The sequence below is a fragment of the Piliocolobus tephrosceles genome, chromosome 19 (assembly GCF_002776525.5).
Source record: "Piliocolobus tephrosceles isolate RC106 chromosome 19, ASM277652v3, whole genome shotgun sequence".
NCBI classification, from domain to species: domain Eukaryota; kingdom Metazoa; phylum Chordata; class Mammalia; order Primates; family Cercopithecidae; genus Piliocolobus; species Piliocolobus tephrosceles.
Genome location: NC_045452.1, coordinates 2,622,166 through 2,639,647, shown reverse-complemented (window position 1 = coordinate 2,639,647; position 17,482 = coordinate 2,622,166). Strand labels below are relative to the sequence as shown.

General features: G+C 45.7%; 1 protein-coding gene across 2 annotated transcripts in view; it reads left to right on the top strand.

The window, feature by feature from the left end:
* Positions 1-17,482, top strand: part of CLTCL1 (clathrin heavy chain like 1) — a 106,705-nt gene that overhangs the window by 67,102 nt on the left and 22,121 nt on the right. For both annotated transcript variants that reach the window (XM_023192627.2, XM_023192626.2), the window contains exons 18-22: positions 1,155-1,277; positions 4,680-4,825; positions 10,325-10,508; positions 11,704-11,896; positions 12,507-12,664. In XM_023192627.2, the coding sequence (XP_023048395.1) occupies positions 1,155-1,277; positions 4,680-4,825; positions 10,325-10,508; positions 11,704-11,896; positions 12,507-12,664 (804 nt within the window). The remainder of the gene's footprint in view (positions 1-1,154; positions 1,278-4,679; positions 4,826-10,324; positions 10,509-11,703; positions 11,897-12,506; positions 12,665-17,482) is intronic.

Below are 17,482 nucleotides of genomic sequence, written 5' to 3'. Positions count from 1 at the left end.
TCATCCCTCTGATTATGGTCCTTACTGTTGCCTGGTAATTTGAGGGCAGAATTGAACTCCTTGGCCTGACTCGTGAGCTCCTCTGTGGACTGCCACCTTCCCCCAACTCCCCAACTTGATCAACCACCCATCTTGCCACCCCACCTGGGGGGGCCTGCAGTTCCCTGGGTGCCTCATGTCCCGACTGCCCTTGTACTTCATGCCCCCTTTTTGGGATAACCCTCGACACAAGCCTTTCCCCATCACCTGACCGGTGAGCTCTTGCTGGCGCCTCCTTGAGACATCTGCCCAGCTCTTTTGCCTACATCTGCCCAGGCTTGGATCCACATATAATTACATGTTTAGGTTGAATTGTATGAACTGTTCCTACCTAACCATTTGATCTAAAAATCCAGACATGAACAGAGCACCTATGAGGTTGGTACCACACCAGCCTGCTCGGGCTTTTCCCATGATACACAGGCAGCTTGCACTGCATCTGCAAACACCTTTGCATGCCACTCAGCCTTTGTGCCTGGCATCTGGCACTCAACAGATCCGATCCTCATCAGGATTTAGCAAGTGCTGCAAATGTTGGCACATTCCAGTGGACTGATGGTGTGTTGGAGATCTGTTATAACATTCCATAAAGAGTCTCCAAATCTGCCGGTGAAAGCACAGTTTGCAGTTTTTAGGTCTTGAAACATTGCAGTGTTTGTGCTGTTTTATACCAGTTCTAGGCTGTTCTGATAACATTTTACAGATGGTTTAGAGCTAGCTACATATGAGTACTTAAATTTAACTAAATTAAAAATTACCAGTTTAGTTCCTGTCATGCACCACATTTCAAGTGCTCAGTAGCCTCCCATGGCTAGTGGCTGTATCAGACAGAATGGGAGACAGAGCATGTCCCTGAATGCAAGAGGTCCTATTGGCCAGAGATGTGGCACATCCCCAGGAGTTGTAAACTTGGAAAGGGCATTTTGAGGTAGTTTGAGTCCATTGTTAACCCTGTAGGATGCTGCTCATCCCGTGTCAAAGCACAGCGCCTTGCCTGGGCCCTGACTGTTCACCAAACTGGTATCAGGCACACAGGGAACGAATTGGGGTGTGTCCTCCCAAGCAGCTTCCATTGATTGGCTGCTGTGTTACACACATGAGTATGCTCATTTCAGGTGTGCAATGAGAATTCTCTGTTCAAAAGCGAGGCCCGCTACCTGGTACGCAGAAAGGATCCAGAGCTCTGGGCTCACGTCCTTGAGGAGACCAACCCATCCAGGAGACAGCTAATTGACCAGGTGAGGCACAGAGATGGGTATGTCTATGCACCTGCATTTTGCCATCTAATTATCTTTGTGGCTCAAGTGACTGGTTTCATTTTTCATTTAAAACATCTTGACCGAGTGCAGTCGCTCACGCCTGTAATCCCAGACTGCACTTTGCACGCCTGCAGTCGCTCACGCCTGTAAGGAGGCCGAGGCAGGTGGATTCCTTAAGGTCTCAGGAGTTCAAGACCAGCCTGGCCAACAAGGTGAAACCCTGTGTCTACTAAAAATACAAAAATTAGCTAGGCGTGGTGGCACACGCTTGTAATCCCAGTTACCGGGGAGGCTGAGGCAGGAGAATCACTTGAACCCAGGAGGTGGAAGTTGCAGTGAGCCGACATCATACCACTGCACTCCAGCCTGGGCGACAGAGAGAGACTCCTCTCAAAAAAATAAATAGATAGGCCAGGCATGGTGGCTTACGCCTGTAATCCTAGCACTTTGGGAAGCCTAGGCGGGTGGATCACTTGTGGTCAGGAGTTCAACACCAGCCTGGTCAACATAGTGAAACCCCATCTCTACTAAAAATACAAAAACACACTGTGTGGTGCATGCCTGTAATCCCAGTTACTCAGGAGGCTGAGGCAGGAGAATCGCTTGAACCCAGGAGGTGGAGGTTGCAGGAAGCCGAGATTGCACGCCACTGCACTCCAGCCTGGGCGACTGGGTGAGACTTCGTATGTATGTATGTATGTATGTATGTATAAATAAATAAATAATCTTAGCCCTTATGAACCTTCTCCCGTGCAGAAATAGCTTGCCTAAAATTAGCTTGATTCCCCAGGTGAGCTGACTTGGAATTGTTTACTGGCTGAGGACATAGAGTTGGCCCTTGGATCCAAAGCAGGGATATGCAGCCCAGGAAGAGAGTACCTGGTGGTATGCCTGCATGCTGGGCCCAGCTCAGCCCCTGTGGACAGAGGTGAAGTAGCTTTCAAGGTTGTCTCAGCCGACTTTCCTATGTTGAAGAACTCTTTATGCCTCTGTGACTATCCAGCACCTCCTTGGAGACGGGGCAGAGTGCTGGGGCCAGGGGTCATTATTGGGTGTGGCCTGGCAGGTGGGAGTCTGCCTTGGCCTCTGGGAGGACTTCCCCCAGCCCTGTGGAAGAGCCTCCCCTCCAGTCACAGCCTCACAGACACTCACAGATAGTACCTCTGCTGCCCTCAGCACTGTCCCTAGGTGCTGGGCATACTGTTTAGGGGTGGGACAAGACCAGTGTTGGAACAAAACCCTCATCCAGCAAGTGGCTTCAGCCCTGAGAATAAGACCAGTTAAAACTCCCACCTTTGTCGTACACATTGCCAACCTGCTCTACCGGCGCTTTTGAGTCTTGAGGGCTGGATTTGACCTTTATCTCTACTGAATGTTATCCTCTCATTTTCTGTCCACTGTTTCTCAAGCCTGTGCCTCTACTTTTTTAAATAAACTTTTCATTTTGAAATACTTTGAGATTTATGGAAGGTCATGTTGTTTTGAATCTCTGTTTCAACTTTGAACTTACCCATCCAAATCTAATAAAAATACTAAACAACACAATATGCTACTAGGGATTTACATCCAAGTTCCTAGACATCAGACTTTTCTCCAGGTGTAGTCCAGCCACCTGGTACAGCTTGAAGGTGACTTCATGTTGGCACTGGGGAAGGGCAACTTTAACATTGCACCATACCAGAGCCAGCGGGGGCCTCTTGTCTTCCTGTTTCTAGGTGGAGCTGCTGGTCTTTCGTTATCTCTGCTGTAATTGAATATCTGTAGCCACCTCCCGGTGGGAAATTCAACTGCAATGCTCCTCTAATCCAGAGCACATAATAACAGAGGGAGGCTGCTTTTAGTGTCTGGAGTGGAACCTCATTATGAAATGTTTACTGAGAGCAGTGTCCTGAGGCAACCTTAGGTGGGGCATCCTGTATTGACTCAAACAGATGGTAGAAATTTATTTTTGCCCTTAAAACAACCTGTCTGTATTTACTTAAGTTGCTCCAAGGTTTTCTTTCTTTCTTTTTTTGTTTTTATTTTTATGAGATGGAGTTTTGCTCTTGTTACCCAGGCTGGAGTGCAATGGCACGATCTCGGCTTATTGCAACCTTCGCCTCCCAGGTTCAAGCGATTCTCCTGCCTCGGCCTCCTGAGTAGCTGGGATTACAGGCACCTGCCACCACGCCCGGCTAAGTTTTGTATTTTTAGTAGAGATGGGGTTTAACTGTTGTCCAGGCTGGTCTCAGACTCTTGACCTCAGGTGATCTGCCTGCCTCGGTCTCCCAAAGTGCTGGAATTATAGACGTGAGCCACCACACCTGGCCTCCAAGTTTTTCAAGAACTGACAGATGTCACTGTAGAAAGTGTACCTTCTCCTTTGGATGGACTTGTGCCGTGTCCTGGTGCCCCTTTCCCTCAGGCATACCCTTTTGGTTCCTCAGCTGCTGGGAGAGCTCCTGTTCTCAAACTCTTCAGCCTCCTTATTGTGGATATTACAAACTCCACAGAGGGAGAACTTTTGCGTCTTATGTTACCATTGAGTTCACAAAGACCACCAGAAAGGTGGACTGGACTGACCTTGACCCTAGGTTCCTTTAAGGCCCCTCAAGATTGCTAGGTGACAGTTCATGGTCAGAGGGCTGTGTTAGCCATGAAAGACCTTCCAGAGCTGTCTCTTCCCTCTCATTGATACACGGCTGCTGACCACCCCTGAGGAGAACCAGAAACTTGGCAAAAATATTAGATCCTCGAAGTCACTGAAGGTGCCTGGTCCAAAGTGCAAAGAGAGCAGTGCTGGCATTCCAAACTGCTGTCACATGGAAAATGTACTCTTTGGAAAACTGACTTTCCACCCTATTTGTAGGTGTTTTTGTATGTGAGACACCTATAATTGGATGAAGGGTGGCACAGCCAGTCTTCTGTTGGTCTTTCCTTCAGATTGTGGTTCTGAGTGGCATCCGGTGTGAAGGCACCTGACTCCACAGCTCTGGCTATGGACCGTGCCACAGCAGTGGCAGTGCTCTTTGCTCCTAAGAGGCTGCTGGAAGCCCCTGCAGTGTCTTCAATAGAGAAGTGGAGCCATATTTGCTATTAGTGGCTTTAAAAGACAAATCTAAAAGGAGACATTCATTTCAAAATGCCTAGTGCACTGGTCATTGGAGCAGAGTAAGAGTCTGTAGCTCATTTGATATGAGAGAAAAACTAATTGTCAAAATAGAGCAAACTGAGAATTTCCTGAAATTGACTTTGAAAACCCTTCCTTTGTTACCTTAAGAAGTCTCCCATTTTCTCTGTCTGTTCCACACCATCTTGGAGGAGTCCTTCCCTTCTGTTTAGCTTCAAAGATTCAGTCTTGAATTGACTAATCAAGTTCTTTCAAATGCTTTTTAAAACCAGGTAGTACAGACAGCATTGTCAGAAACACAGGATCCTGAAGAGATTTCGGTCACTGTCAAAGCCTTTATGACAGCCGACCTGCCTAAGGAACTGATTGAACTGCTGGAGAAGATAGTTCTGGATAACTCTGTCTTCAGTGAGCACAGGTGAGGCTATGCCAGGGGTAGCTGTGGACACAGGCAGATTCAAACATCTGTTTGATACTTATCTTCTGTTACAGTCTCGTACCACTTCACCCATCCAGCCTGCCCACTGGCTGCTCCCCAGACATGCCAATCTTCCTACCACTTCCTCTATTTCAATGTAGCCCTTCCCTTATTAGCTCCTGCCTGTCTCAGAGCCCAGCCTCAGTTTCACATTTTCCAGGAGGCTGCACTCCTCTTACTGCTCTGGCCCACACTGTCCTTTAACACAATGCTCAGAGAAGGGAAGCTGGCATTTTATGAAGGTCTCATGTGGCCTAAGGATGTGTTGAACTCTTCAAATCATAGTGAACAAAGCTTGGAGAAAGGTGGCAGGAGAACCAGATCTGGGCATGTATCAGGGAAGACTTGCCAGAAGTATAATGTAGAAGCCAGATGAGCAGGAGCTGTGGCAGGGACAGCAGCACAGGCCGGCATCATAGAGGTGGGAGTGCGTGCTTCCACATGGACTGGCACTATAGAGGTGGGAGTGCATGCTTCTTTTGCATGGGCAGGCACCATAGAGGTAAGAGTGTGTGCTTCCGCATGGGCCAGCCACCTTGGGTTCCTCTCCACTTCAAAATTCACCATCAGAGATTCTGTGTCAGATTTTAATCTACTCACATCATAAGTGCAGCTATAAAGATTTAATTATGAGATCTATTTTGTAGGCCAGAAAGGCTATCAAGGGCTGTAGTATTATAGAGAGGAATTTGTGTGTGTGTTTTTAAACTTGGAGATGCTATATGATAATGGTATATGGAATGTGAAATTATATTTTAATGGAATCATAAACCCTGACTAATGACAGGATGCCAGGATTAAGGTGCCTGAGATGGGTAGGATATTCTGTTTTGCTGTCTGATCAACCTCCTTTGATAGTTGTTAGCTTGTGGGTACTTCCAGGCATTTACAGGTGGCTGTGGCTCTGCTGTCTTCTTAAACACTTGCTTCTCAAACATGTAGGTAACCTCAAGTTTGTGCTCTTCCTGTGATGATTTCACCAGACAGTTTTATGTGTAGGTAAAAATAGCCTTGGCTGGGCCTAGTGGCTCGTGCCTGTAATCCCAGCACTTTGGGAGGCCAAGGCTGGTAGATCACTTGAGGTCAGGAGTTCGAGACCAGCCTGGCCAGCATGGGTGAAACCCTGTCTCTACTAAAAATAAGAAAAATTTAGCCAGGCATGATGGCAGGTGCCTGTAATCCCAGCTACTCGGGAGGCTGAGGCAGGAGAATCGCTTGAGCCTGGGAGGTGGAGGTTGCAGTGAGCTGAGATGTTGCCACTACACTCCAGCCGGGGCGACAGAGCGAGACTCCGTCTCAGGAAAAAAAAAAAAAAAAAAAAGGCAAAATATATTATTTTTAGAGTATGTGCTTGAAAGAGTATATTTATGACCTAGTAAATTCTTAAACCAGTCACAGAAACCATAAACCTTTAGTGAAAAACCAGTAAGACTGTATTAAACTTAAGCATTTTATCATAAAGAAGATGGACAAATGAGAAGTTACAAATGGGGAGAAGATATTTGCAACACAACCAACAAAAAATTAGTAGGGAAAAGATGTAATAAAAGAAAAACACAAGCAACCCAATGAGAAACCAAGCAGAGTACTTAAACAGGCCCTCCGGTGAGAGGAAGGACAGCCTGTGAACCTAAGGTAAGAATTCAGCCTCATCAGCCACCAAGGAGGCACAGAGTGAGGCCATGGTGCACCATCTGATGCTTTGTTACTCCTGCCAGAGCAGCAGGAACCCCGCTCTCCTAATCAAAGCTGATGAGGATGTTGAGCAGCTGGGTCTCTTACGTGCCCCTGGTGGGAATGCGCATTACATTTGGAAAACAGTTTGGTGAAAAAAATGCACACAGCCAGCAATTTCCTCTCTTCCTTATGAGCCCTAAAGGATCTCAGCTCATTTGTATGAGGAGATGTGTGCAGGGATACTCAAGGCAGCACCGTTTCCAATAGCAAAGCTCTAAGAGCGATCCAGATAACCATCAATAAGTAGGTTGTAGTACAGTTGTACAGTTGAATACCAGATAGCCCTAGAAATGAACACTGTACAGCTGCATGGATGACTCTTAGCACCTAACTTTAAAATTCTTTTTTATAAAAATCACCATACAGTAAAAATGACCTTCTGGAAGGGGATGGGGAATGCAGTGCTAGGAATTTTAACACGTGTATAGATTTGCAGAATCACCACAGTCGGGGTACAAACAATTCCATCACCCTATAACATTCCCTTATGCTAGCTACCCGGTATGGTATACATTCCCCCAAACCTGGCTACCACCGGCCATACTAGTTTTGCATTTTCAAGAAGGTCTTGTAAATGGAATCATGTGGTATAGACTTTTTTGTGACAGGCTTCTTTCACCCAGCGTGATGATGCCTTTGAGATTCATCCAAGTTGGTGAGTGCATTAGCCTGACATTCTTTTTTATCACTGAATCTTATTCTGTTGTACGAATGTTCCACAGTTTTATCTCTTCACCCATCAAAGTACGTTTGGGTAGTTTTCAGTTTGAGGTGATTATGAATACATGTGCTGTGAACATTTGTGTCCAGATTTGTGTTTAAACCTACCCAATCACATGGTATATGTACTGTTTAAGAAACTGCCTAACTATTGTTTTCCAAAATGGCTGTGTCATTTTGCATTCCCACCAGCAATATGTGAGAGTTCCGGTCACTCTTCATCTTTACCAGCACTTGGTATATTGGTATTTTTTATCTTAGCCAGTCTCATAAATGTATAGCAATATGCCATTGTGGTTTCAATTTACATTGCCCTAATGGCTAATGATGATGAACAACTTTTTATGTGCTTAGTTACCATCCGTAGATCTTCTTTGGTGAAGCGTCTCTTGAAATCTGTTGCCTGTTTTTCAATTGGGTTGTTTGGTTTTTTTGTTGGGTTTTCAGAGTTCTTTGTATATTCTGGATACAAGTCCTTTTTTAGATATGTGATTTCCATATTTTTTCTCATTCCGTAGATTTTCTTTTATTTTCTTAATAGTGTCATTAACAGAACAAGAGTTATAATTTTGATAAAGTCCAATTCATAAACTTTTCTTTTATGGATTGTGCTTTAGTGTTAAATCAAGAACTCTGTGAATACTCCTAGGTCACAGAGATTTTCTGTTATTCCTTCTGAAAGTTTCATATTTTTTCATTTTATATTTAGATTCATTATCCAATAAAGTGTGAAGTTTAGGGTGAGATTCATCTTTTTGCATATGAATGTCCAGTTTATTCCAGCATTATTTGTTAAAAATACTGTTTCTCCATGGAATTGCTTTTGCATCTCTGTCAAAAATCAATTGACCAGGTAGTGTAATTCTTCCACCTTTATTCCTTTTTTCTTTCTTTCTTTCTTTTTTTTAAATAGGGTCTCCCTCTGTCACCTAGGCTGGAGTGCAGTGGCATGAACATGGCTCACTGCAGCCCCAAGCTCCTAGGCCCAAGCAATCCTCCCATCTCAGGCTCCTGAGCAGCTGCAGATGTGCACCACCAGACCTGGCTAATTTTTTTTTTTTTTTTTTTTGGTAGAGACAGGGTCTTGCCATATTGCCCAGGCTAGTCTCAAACCCTTAGGCTCAAGCAGTCCTCCCAACTTGGCCTCCCAAAGTGCTGGGATGACAAGTGTCAGCCACTATGCCTGGGCTCACCTTTATTCTTTTTCAAAATTGTTTTAACTATTCTAATTTCTCTGCCTATCTATATAAATTTCAGAATTAGCTTGTCTATATGTACAAGAAAATCTGCTGGCACTGGAATTGCATGAAATCTGTGGACCAATTTAGGGAGAATTGATATCTTTACTATGTTGATTCTATGAAAGTGATATGTCTCTCCATTTATTTAGATCTTTGATTTCTTTCATCAGCAATTTATAGTTTTTTGGCATATAGGTCATATGTAGATTTTATTAGATTTATACTTATTTCATGTTTTTGGAAGTATTTTAAATAGATTTTTTTGTTTACAGTTGTTCATTGAAAAACATTGTCAGTATATAGAAATACAACTGATTTTTGTATGTTGACCTTACATTCTACAACCTTGCTAAACTCATTTATTACAGGAATTTTTATTTTTTATTTTTTGTAGATTTCTTGAGTTTTTTTAATCAATCATGTTGGCTGCAAATTGGGACAGTTTTGTTTTGTTTTGTTTTGTTTTGTTTTGTTTGTTTGAGACAGAGTCTTGCTCTGTCGCCCAGGCTGGAGTGCAGTGGCGCCATCTCGGCTCACTGCAAGCTCCGCCTCCCGGATTCATGCCATTCTCCTGCCTCAACCTCCCGAGTAGCTGGGACTACAGGCGCCCGCCACCACGCCCAGCTAATTTTTTACGTTTTTAGTAGAGACGGGGTTTCACCTCGTTAGCCAGGATGGTCTCAATCTCCTGACCTCGTGATCCGCCTGTCTCAGCCTCCCAAAGTGCTGGGATTACAGGTGTGAGCCACCGGGAACAGTTTTATTTCTTCCTAATCTAGTGCTACCTGTGCTTTCTTTGCGATTCATTATAGAAAAGAAACTTTTTGTTTCTCTTGTGTCCTAAACGCCTTAACCAGAACCTCCAGCACATTTAGAAGTGTTGAGAGTGGACATCCCTGCCTTGTTCCTGATCCTCGGGGAAAGTGTCCAGACTCTATTACTTATGATGTTAGCAGTGGGCTTTTTGTAGATGTACTTTCTCAGATTGAGGAAGTTTCCTTCTATTTCTAGTTGATAGTTTTTCTCATTAATAGGTGTTAGATTTTATCAGATGCTTTTTCTGAATCATTTGATAATGATGTAGTATTTCTTTTTTAGATTCTTGATATGTGGTGTGTTACATTGATTTTTTTTCCACATTTTTGAATTGTATAAAAGTTTTGCAAAAATTCATCTACTATAATTAAAGCAAAGGAAAGTTCAAGAAATGCAAAGCAACGCAGTGTGGTGGCTCACACCTGTAATCCCAGCACTTTGAGGGGGCAAGGTGGGAGGATCACTTGAGGCCAGGAATTTGAGACCAGCCTGGGCAACATAGCAAGACCTGTCTCAAAATTTTTTAAAAGTTAAAAAACATGCAAAGCTGCCTATATTGCTTAGAAATACAGTAGATGTGATAAAGCTATCATGAATCACAAAGAAAGCACAGGTAGGAAAATAGGTACTTCTACAGCAGAAGCCAGAGGCTGGGCTCTGAAAAGACACAACAACCCTCCCAGTGATTTGATTGGCACATTCTGATTCTCTTACCTGTGCTTTCCCAAGACTTTGCTATATTGTTTCTTTTTAGATCTCAACTACTTCACAAATACTCTGTTATATTTGCTTATCAGTTATGTATGTGTATATTAATTAGTTTTTTTTTTAAAAAAATGGGGGTCTGGGGATGCCTGACCTTCCAAAAAATGGTTTATGCAGCCTTCCTTCCTGGGATGCCATGCTGACCACCCTCTTTCCTCAGGAATCTGCAGAATCTGCTGATCCTGACTGCCATCAAGGCAGACCGCACACGGGTCATGGAGTACATCAGCCGCCTGGACAACTATGACGCACTGGACATTGCGAGCATCGCTGTCAGCAGCGCGCTGTATGAGGAGGCCTTCGCCATCTTCCACAAGTTTGATATGAATGCTTCAGCAATCCAGGTGGGCTGCTGAGTGCAAGCATGTTGGACCTAGCACCCTCTGCCACACCATGAGTGTGCCCTGCAAGCCCTTGTCCTCTCCAAGGGTGTCAGACACTCTGGTTGTCTAGTGCATCTCTTTGTGCTCTTCTCTGCTCCTCACCAGCAACCCATCTTCCCAGCCTGCTGGACCCTTGTCTTGACCTTCTCTGTGGGTGCTCCTTCCATTGGCTGTTAGTCTGCCCCTGCCCGATCACTCCCCTGGACTTGGGTACCGACCCAATGTCATCGGTCAGCCCTGGTGACACAAACGTTTGATTTTCAGAGGCACTCACACCTTACTCTCAATGACAACCATTCCAGCCCTCTGCACTATGCTGCTCACCCTCATACTCCCCATTCCCCCATCTCCTCAGCAGGAGCTTTTCAGGATCCAAGGTCGGGTTCCCAGAGCAGCCCTCCAGCCCTCCCTCTCTGCCCCTCCACCTCCCCAAGAACTCTTCTTCTTTAAACTGCAGCCCTTTCTTCCCAGTCTATGAACCTTTTCTGGTTTTATTTCCAAATCAGTTGTAAACCACAGGACATCTTCTGAACTGCTCTCCTACTAATTATCTTTATGTTCTTGCCTCTTCCTTTACCTTGTTTCTATACCTGCTGTGAAACCCCCAATGCAGGAGCCCTTCTTTTGTGCCCCCTCATGGGTTCTGGCCTTGCTTTGAGACAGACCAGCTCATCATATTAGAGGGCGGCTGATGCTGCCACCACCTCCACTACTATATAGTGGTGGTCCTCACTGCCATGCAGTCTGCCAGGCTGCTCAGCAAGCCTGTTTCTGCCTGGTGAGCAATCTTATTCCCCACAGCAATTCTTGTGAACTCTTCTACAGTTTCTATGCTCTGTTGCACTGTCTTTCTTCCCAAGGTCAGGAGCAAGTCCCATGTCCTACACCCAGCCCAGAAAGCTTAACCTGGATATCTCCATCTCTGTGCCTCTTTGTTGGAGTGTCTCTTCTTTGTTCGGCATCCGTCTTCTCATATAATGGCTCTTGTCTCTCCCCTCAACCTGTCCATCTGAGAAATGCTTAGTACCTGATTGCTTCCGACAGAATTGAAGTGGTCATGAAGCTTTAGGCAGAACAGGGAACCAAACAAAAATGTGTCTGTCTTTTGGAGCTGACTAGGTGTTGCAGAGAGTGGAAGTCCTCTCATAACCCCTAGGTCCTGATCGAGCACATTGGAAACCTGGACCGGGCATATGAGTTTGCGGAGAGATGCAGTGAGCCTGCGGTGTGGAGTCAGCTGGCCCAAGCCCAGCTCCAGAAAGACTTGGTGAAGGAAGCCATCAACTCCTATATCAGAGGGGACAACCCTTCCTCTTACCTGGAAGTTGTTCAGGCAGCCAGCAGGAGCAGTAAGTGAATCCCCTCTCCCTGGGGCTCTGCGTCTCACTGATGCAAAACCTGGCTGAAGCAAGAAGTTGAAGAGATTCTCATAAATCTCTACGTATAATGTATCCAGAGATACCAGAGGGCACATCTACGTGAAAGTTTCCCACAAGAGTCTGAGATAAACGTTATTCTGTTATTGACACCAGCTCTTTAGTTGACTGTTGCCCTCCTTTATAAGATGAGGTCATTTAAGCACACTAGATATCTCAATATCGCCACTGTAGTAATTTTAAAGTCAGTGACAGGTCCACAGATTCCCAGGGATCTTCTGGTGTTTCAAGTTGATTGTGGCACCCACCTCTCTGATGTCCAGAACAAGCATTCTGTCTCCTGGCAAAGTCTTTTCTCAGGGAGGCGGCCTGAGTGTGGCTCCGCCCCTCCCTTCCTCCCTTCTGAGCTACGGATCTGCTTAATGAGCATAATCAAGACCTCCTAGACATTATCTGGAGTCTGAGTTCCCAGGGAGACCTAACGAGAGGGTAAATGTGTCTGGCTGAGGACAGAATGGAGGAATTGAGCCCTTGTTTAAAATTATCAGCTCTGGGTTAACCTATCTTTGTTTTCTGTCTTTAGACAACTGGGAGGATCTAGTTAAATTTCTGCAGATGGCCAGGAAAAAGGGCCGTGAGTCCTATATAGAGACTGAACTTATATTTGCCTTGGCTAAAACCAGCCGTCTTTCTGAGCTAGAAGATTTTATTAATGGACCCAACAATGCCCACATCCAGCAGGTAGGCCATGCCCCCTGGGCCTAAATCTGACTGGCAGTGCACAGCCCCCAGGGGGGGCTCCTGAGGTCAGGAATTTGCAGCCAACCTGGTCAACATGGCAAAACCCCGTCTCTACTAAAAATACCAAAATTATCCAGGCCTGGTGGCGCATGCCTGTAGTCCCAGCTACTCTGAAGGCTGAGGCAGGAGAATCGCTTGAACCCAGGAGGTGGAGGTTGCAGTGAGCCAAGATAGCACCACTACACTCCAGCCTGGGTGACAGAGCGAGACTCCATCTCAAAAAAAAAAAAAAGAAAGAAAAAGAAAAAGAAAATTAATAGCTTGTGTCACCAATAATCAGATAACATAATGGGGAAGAAAACGTTCCTTTTTTAATAGGAATAAGGCCAGAACGTTTAAACCTTAACCATAAATAAAAGTTTTAAATAATTGTGGAGTCTGCCATGTAGATAAAATGTTACCCCTGGAAAATGTGATAAAGAGACATGAAGAGATAATGGAATGCATTATAACTCTATATTAATTACAAGTACACTCTTCTTGGAGGAATGCACATAATTTATTGAAATGAATAACAACAAAGTGGGCTGGGCACAGTGGCTCATGCCTGTAATCCCAGCACTTTGGGAGGCCGAGGTGGGAGGATCGCTTGGGCACGGGAGTTCAAGACCAACCTGGGCAACATAATGAGACCCCCATCTCTAAAAAGGAGAAAGAAAAAAAAACAACAAAATGAACTTTGAGCTTTCTATTTCAAAATTAGTTCCAAGTAGTTGTTGGGGCTGGGCCCGGTGGGTCACACCTGTAATCCTAACTCTGGGAGATAGAGGTGGGAAGATCACTTGAGCCCAGGAGTTCAAGACCAGCCTGGACAACATAGTGAGACCCCCATCTCTACAAAAAACAAAAAAATATTAGCCGAGTGTGTGGCATGCGTTTGTAGTCACAGCTACTTGGAAGGCTGAAGTGGGAAGATCGCTTGAGTCCAGGAGGTCAAGGCTGCAGTGAGCTGTGATCGGGGCACTGCACTCCAGCCTAGGTAACAGAGCGAGACCCTGTCTTTAAAATACAAACAAACAACAAGAAGAAAACAAAGGGGTGAAGAGTCTGTAATCCCAGCACTTTGGGAGGCCAAGGCAGGTGGATCACTTGAGGTCAGGAGTTCAAGACCAGCCCAGGCAAAATGGAGAAACCCACTCTCTACCAAAAATACAAAAATTAACCAGGCATTGTGGCACATCCTGTAGTCCCAGCTATTTGGGAGGCTGAGATGGGAGAATCACTGGAGCCTGGGGAAGTCAAGGCTGCAATGAGCTGTAATCATGCCACTGCACTCCAACCTGGGTGACAGAGTGAGAACCCTGTGTCAAAAAAAAAAAGGGGGTTGGAAATTAGGTTAAAGTTTTGAAAGGTATTAAAAGTTCATCATGTAATTCTGTAACCAAGTAAAATTCCAGATGAAAGAATAAAAGGTAAAAATTGAGCTTTACTTTTTTTTTTAATATGTATTTGAATTTTTGCATGAGAAAGGAATTTTTAAGCATGTAAGCAGTGGAAGAAAGCATAAAGGAAAATATCAGTTCAGCTAATACATGAATATTTGAAATATACCTGTACAGTTTTATTATTTCTAAACATGGACTTAGTAAGTCTAGATGTAAAAATCTATCCCAAGAAAGTAGAAAAGATCCACATAGCTTTACCTATAAATATTTAATCATTGCAGCATGATTATGCAAATAAAAATTAAAAGCCAATGTCTGGCAAAAGGAAATAGTACTTTTGTTTTGCTTTGAAACAGGGTCTCCGCTGTCACCCAGGCTGGAGTGCAGTGGCACGATCTCAGCTGACTGCATCCTAAACTTCCTGAGCTCAAGCCATCCTCCCACCTCAGCCTCCCTGAGCAGCTGGGACCACAGGTGCACGCTACCACTCCCAGCTAATTTTTGTATTTTTGGTGGAGATGGGGTTTCACCATGTTGCCCAGGCTGGTCTCGAACTCCTGTGCTCAAACCATCTGCTTGCCTCAGCCTCCCAAAGTGCTGGGATTATAGGCATGAGCCACTGCGCCCGGCCAAAATAAATAGTTAAATAACAACATCCATCAATGGAGTATAATACAAATGAGGACAGTGAACAACTCTGGGATTTGGAATTGGCAATATCATAATACTTTTCTTTTACTTGCCTGTGTTTGCAAAGTTTTTTTTTTTTTTAATCAGTGATCATGCAACTTTAGAAATTGCCCTTATAATCCAAAAAGTAGTTAAAATAATAGAAAACAAAGCCTTGCCCCTAATCCCCCTCTGGGTTAGTAACAGGATTCTCCTGAGTCAGAGGCGCTGCGGGCCAAAGCAGAAGCTCCCTCATATAGGACTGGCTGGGTGGGGCAGAGGTGCACCTGGCTCTTTACCTATGTTCATAGTGGCCCCAGGCCTGGCAAGCTCTCTGCCTTCTGCTGTCCCCTGAGACAGGGGCCAGTAACCTTCAGCCTGGGGGCCAGATCCAGCCCATTGCCTGGTTTGTGTACGTTTCCCACAGTCTGGCATCAGCTGACTGCACCTACATAATGTCATTTAACTCATTTTCTCTGTGTGTCCTGTAAATTGGCAGTAACAAGTCTTACATGGTTACCCCTTTGATAGAATATTTAATTTATGCATTCGTCACCTTTTATTAAATATCAGCTGTGTGCCAGGGTAGGGGCTATGGATGTAGCAGGGAAAATAATAATCAGATTTCTGCCCCATGGATCATAAGATTCTTAAAAATACTGTGGTCTTTTAAATGGTGAGTATAAGGAGCTAAGTGAAGCGGGGCAGGGATAGGAAGTGTTTGAACGGTGTGGGTGTGACAGTGGACATTCTGGTTTTAGAAAGGGCCCCTGGGTAGGTGCTGAGTCTGTACACCTCTGGGGAGGAGCTCTTAGAACAAGACAGCAGGGCAAGTGCAAGGGTCCTGTGAGGAGCATTGTGGGGTGCAGGAGCCCATGGCTGGAACACAGCCATCCAGCAAGAGAGGCTTGGGGAGCGATAGGAGAGGCAGCTGTTGATCTCTGCGGGTCAGGACTTCAGGGGCCATCATCAGGACTCTGGCTTCTGCTCTGGGTGAGACTGGACATTTTGAGCAGAGGAGGAAAGTGATCTGGTATAGGGGTCAGCAGAACCCCTCTGGCTGCTATGCTACAAACAGAGCAAAGGACAAGGGTAGAGCAGGGAGTGCGTAGAGGAGGATGGTGCAGTGATGTCACAAGGGGCAGCGACAGCAGATAAAGTGAGCAAGGCAAGTGCAAAGCGTAGTCAGCTTCTGGATGTGTGTTGAAGGCAGAGCTAACAGTGTGTGCTGCCAAGAGGGGTGTGAGAAGAGAAGCAGTGAGGGTGGGTTAAGTTTGGGGGTGTGGGGGTCACACTCACCAGTGTGGGGACACTGTGTGAGGACTGCCTGGGGGCATCAGGACTCATTTGGACAAGTCAGACCTCTAGTAGATGCCATGTGAATCTGTCCTGCTGGAAGTAGGAGTTAGGTTTTAGAGGAGAAGCCCAGACTGGAGATGTGCATGGGCAGCCTCCAGGGACAGGCAGCACCCACAGCTGCCACCCGTGTAGGGGAGCATGGCAGTGGGGGTGTGGGGCTGGGGAGGGGATGGGCCAAAGAAACCAGAGCACCCCAAAGCCCTACAGCAGGGAGAGGGGGAGATGGAGAGTGGCCAGCGAGGTGGGAAAAAAGCAGGCAGGGGTGTCCAAAAAACCATGTCTGCGTCTGTCTGGAAGAGCAGTGACCCTGGCAGAGGGGCTGGCAGAAGTCTGATTGGAGTGGATTGCAGAGAGAATAGGAAGACAGGAGACAGCTGTTATAGACACACGGATACTCCCTGAGAACTGTGCTCTGATGAGAAGCATGGAAACAGGCTGACAGCCCCCAGGTAAGTTGAGGGCAGAGCAAGTTGGATTCGTTTTGTTTTATTTATTTTATTTTATTTTAATTTTATTTTATGTTATTAATTAATTTTTTGAGGTGGAGCTTTTCTCTTGTCTCCCAAGCTAGAGTGCAATGGTATAATCTCAGCTCACTGCAACCTCTGCCTCCCAGGTTCAAGCCATTCTCCTGCCTCAGCCCCCCCCCCCCCCCCCCCCCCCCCCGGGCCACAGGGGCCCCCCCCCCCCCCCCGCCAATTTTTCTATTTGTCGTAGAGACAAGGTTTCACCATATTGGCCAGGCTGGTCTCGAACTCCTGACCTCAGGTGATCCACCTGCCTCAGCCTCTCAAAGTGCTGAGATTACAGGTGTGAGCCACCGTGCCTGGCCAGTTTTGTTTTATTTTAAACTAGAGAAAAGAACAGTGGTTCTTTAAGCTTGTCAGAGTGAATGAGTGCAGAAGGTGATGCTGATGCAGGGATTTGCTGAAACCCTGACATGGAGCATGTGGAGAGGGGGACGGGGCATCCATGGAGCAGACCTTGGTGGCATAGGAAGGACATCCACGGACACTGTGCTGTGAAAGGCTCTCCTGGTTGTTTTCTCAGGAAAAGGGAAGCCAAATACTCAGCTTGAGGAATCGTTAGAGCTTTGAGAGGAGAAGGAGATATGAAAGAGTTGACATGAGAGATGCCATGGATAATGGAAGGTGGGGTGGTACGGAAGGTGCCGTGGATGACAGAAGTAGGATGGGTAGTGTTGCCAGCGCACTTGATGTTAGCCTTCATGAATTTAGAGAGACCCATCAGCACTTTGGGGTTCTGCTGTCAGTGTTTAGCTCTGCAGCCACAGGTATGGAATGGGCAGAGAACTAGTTCTGAGCAGGACTGAGAACAGTCAGGA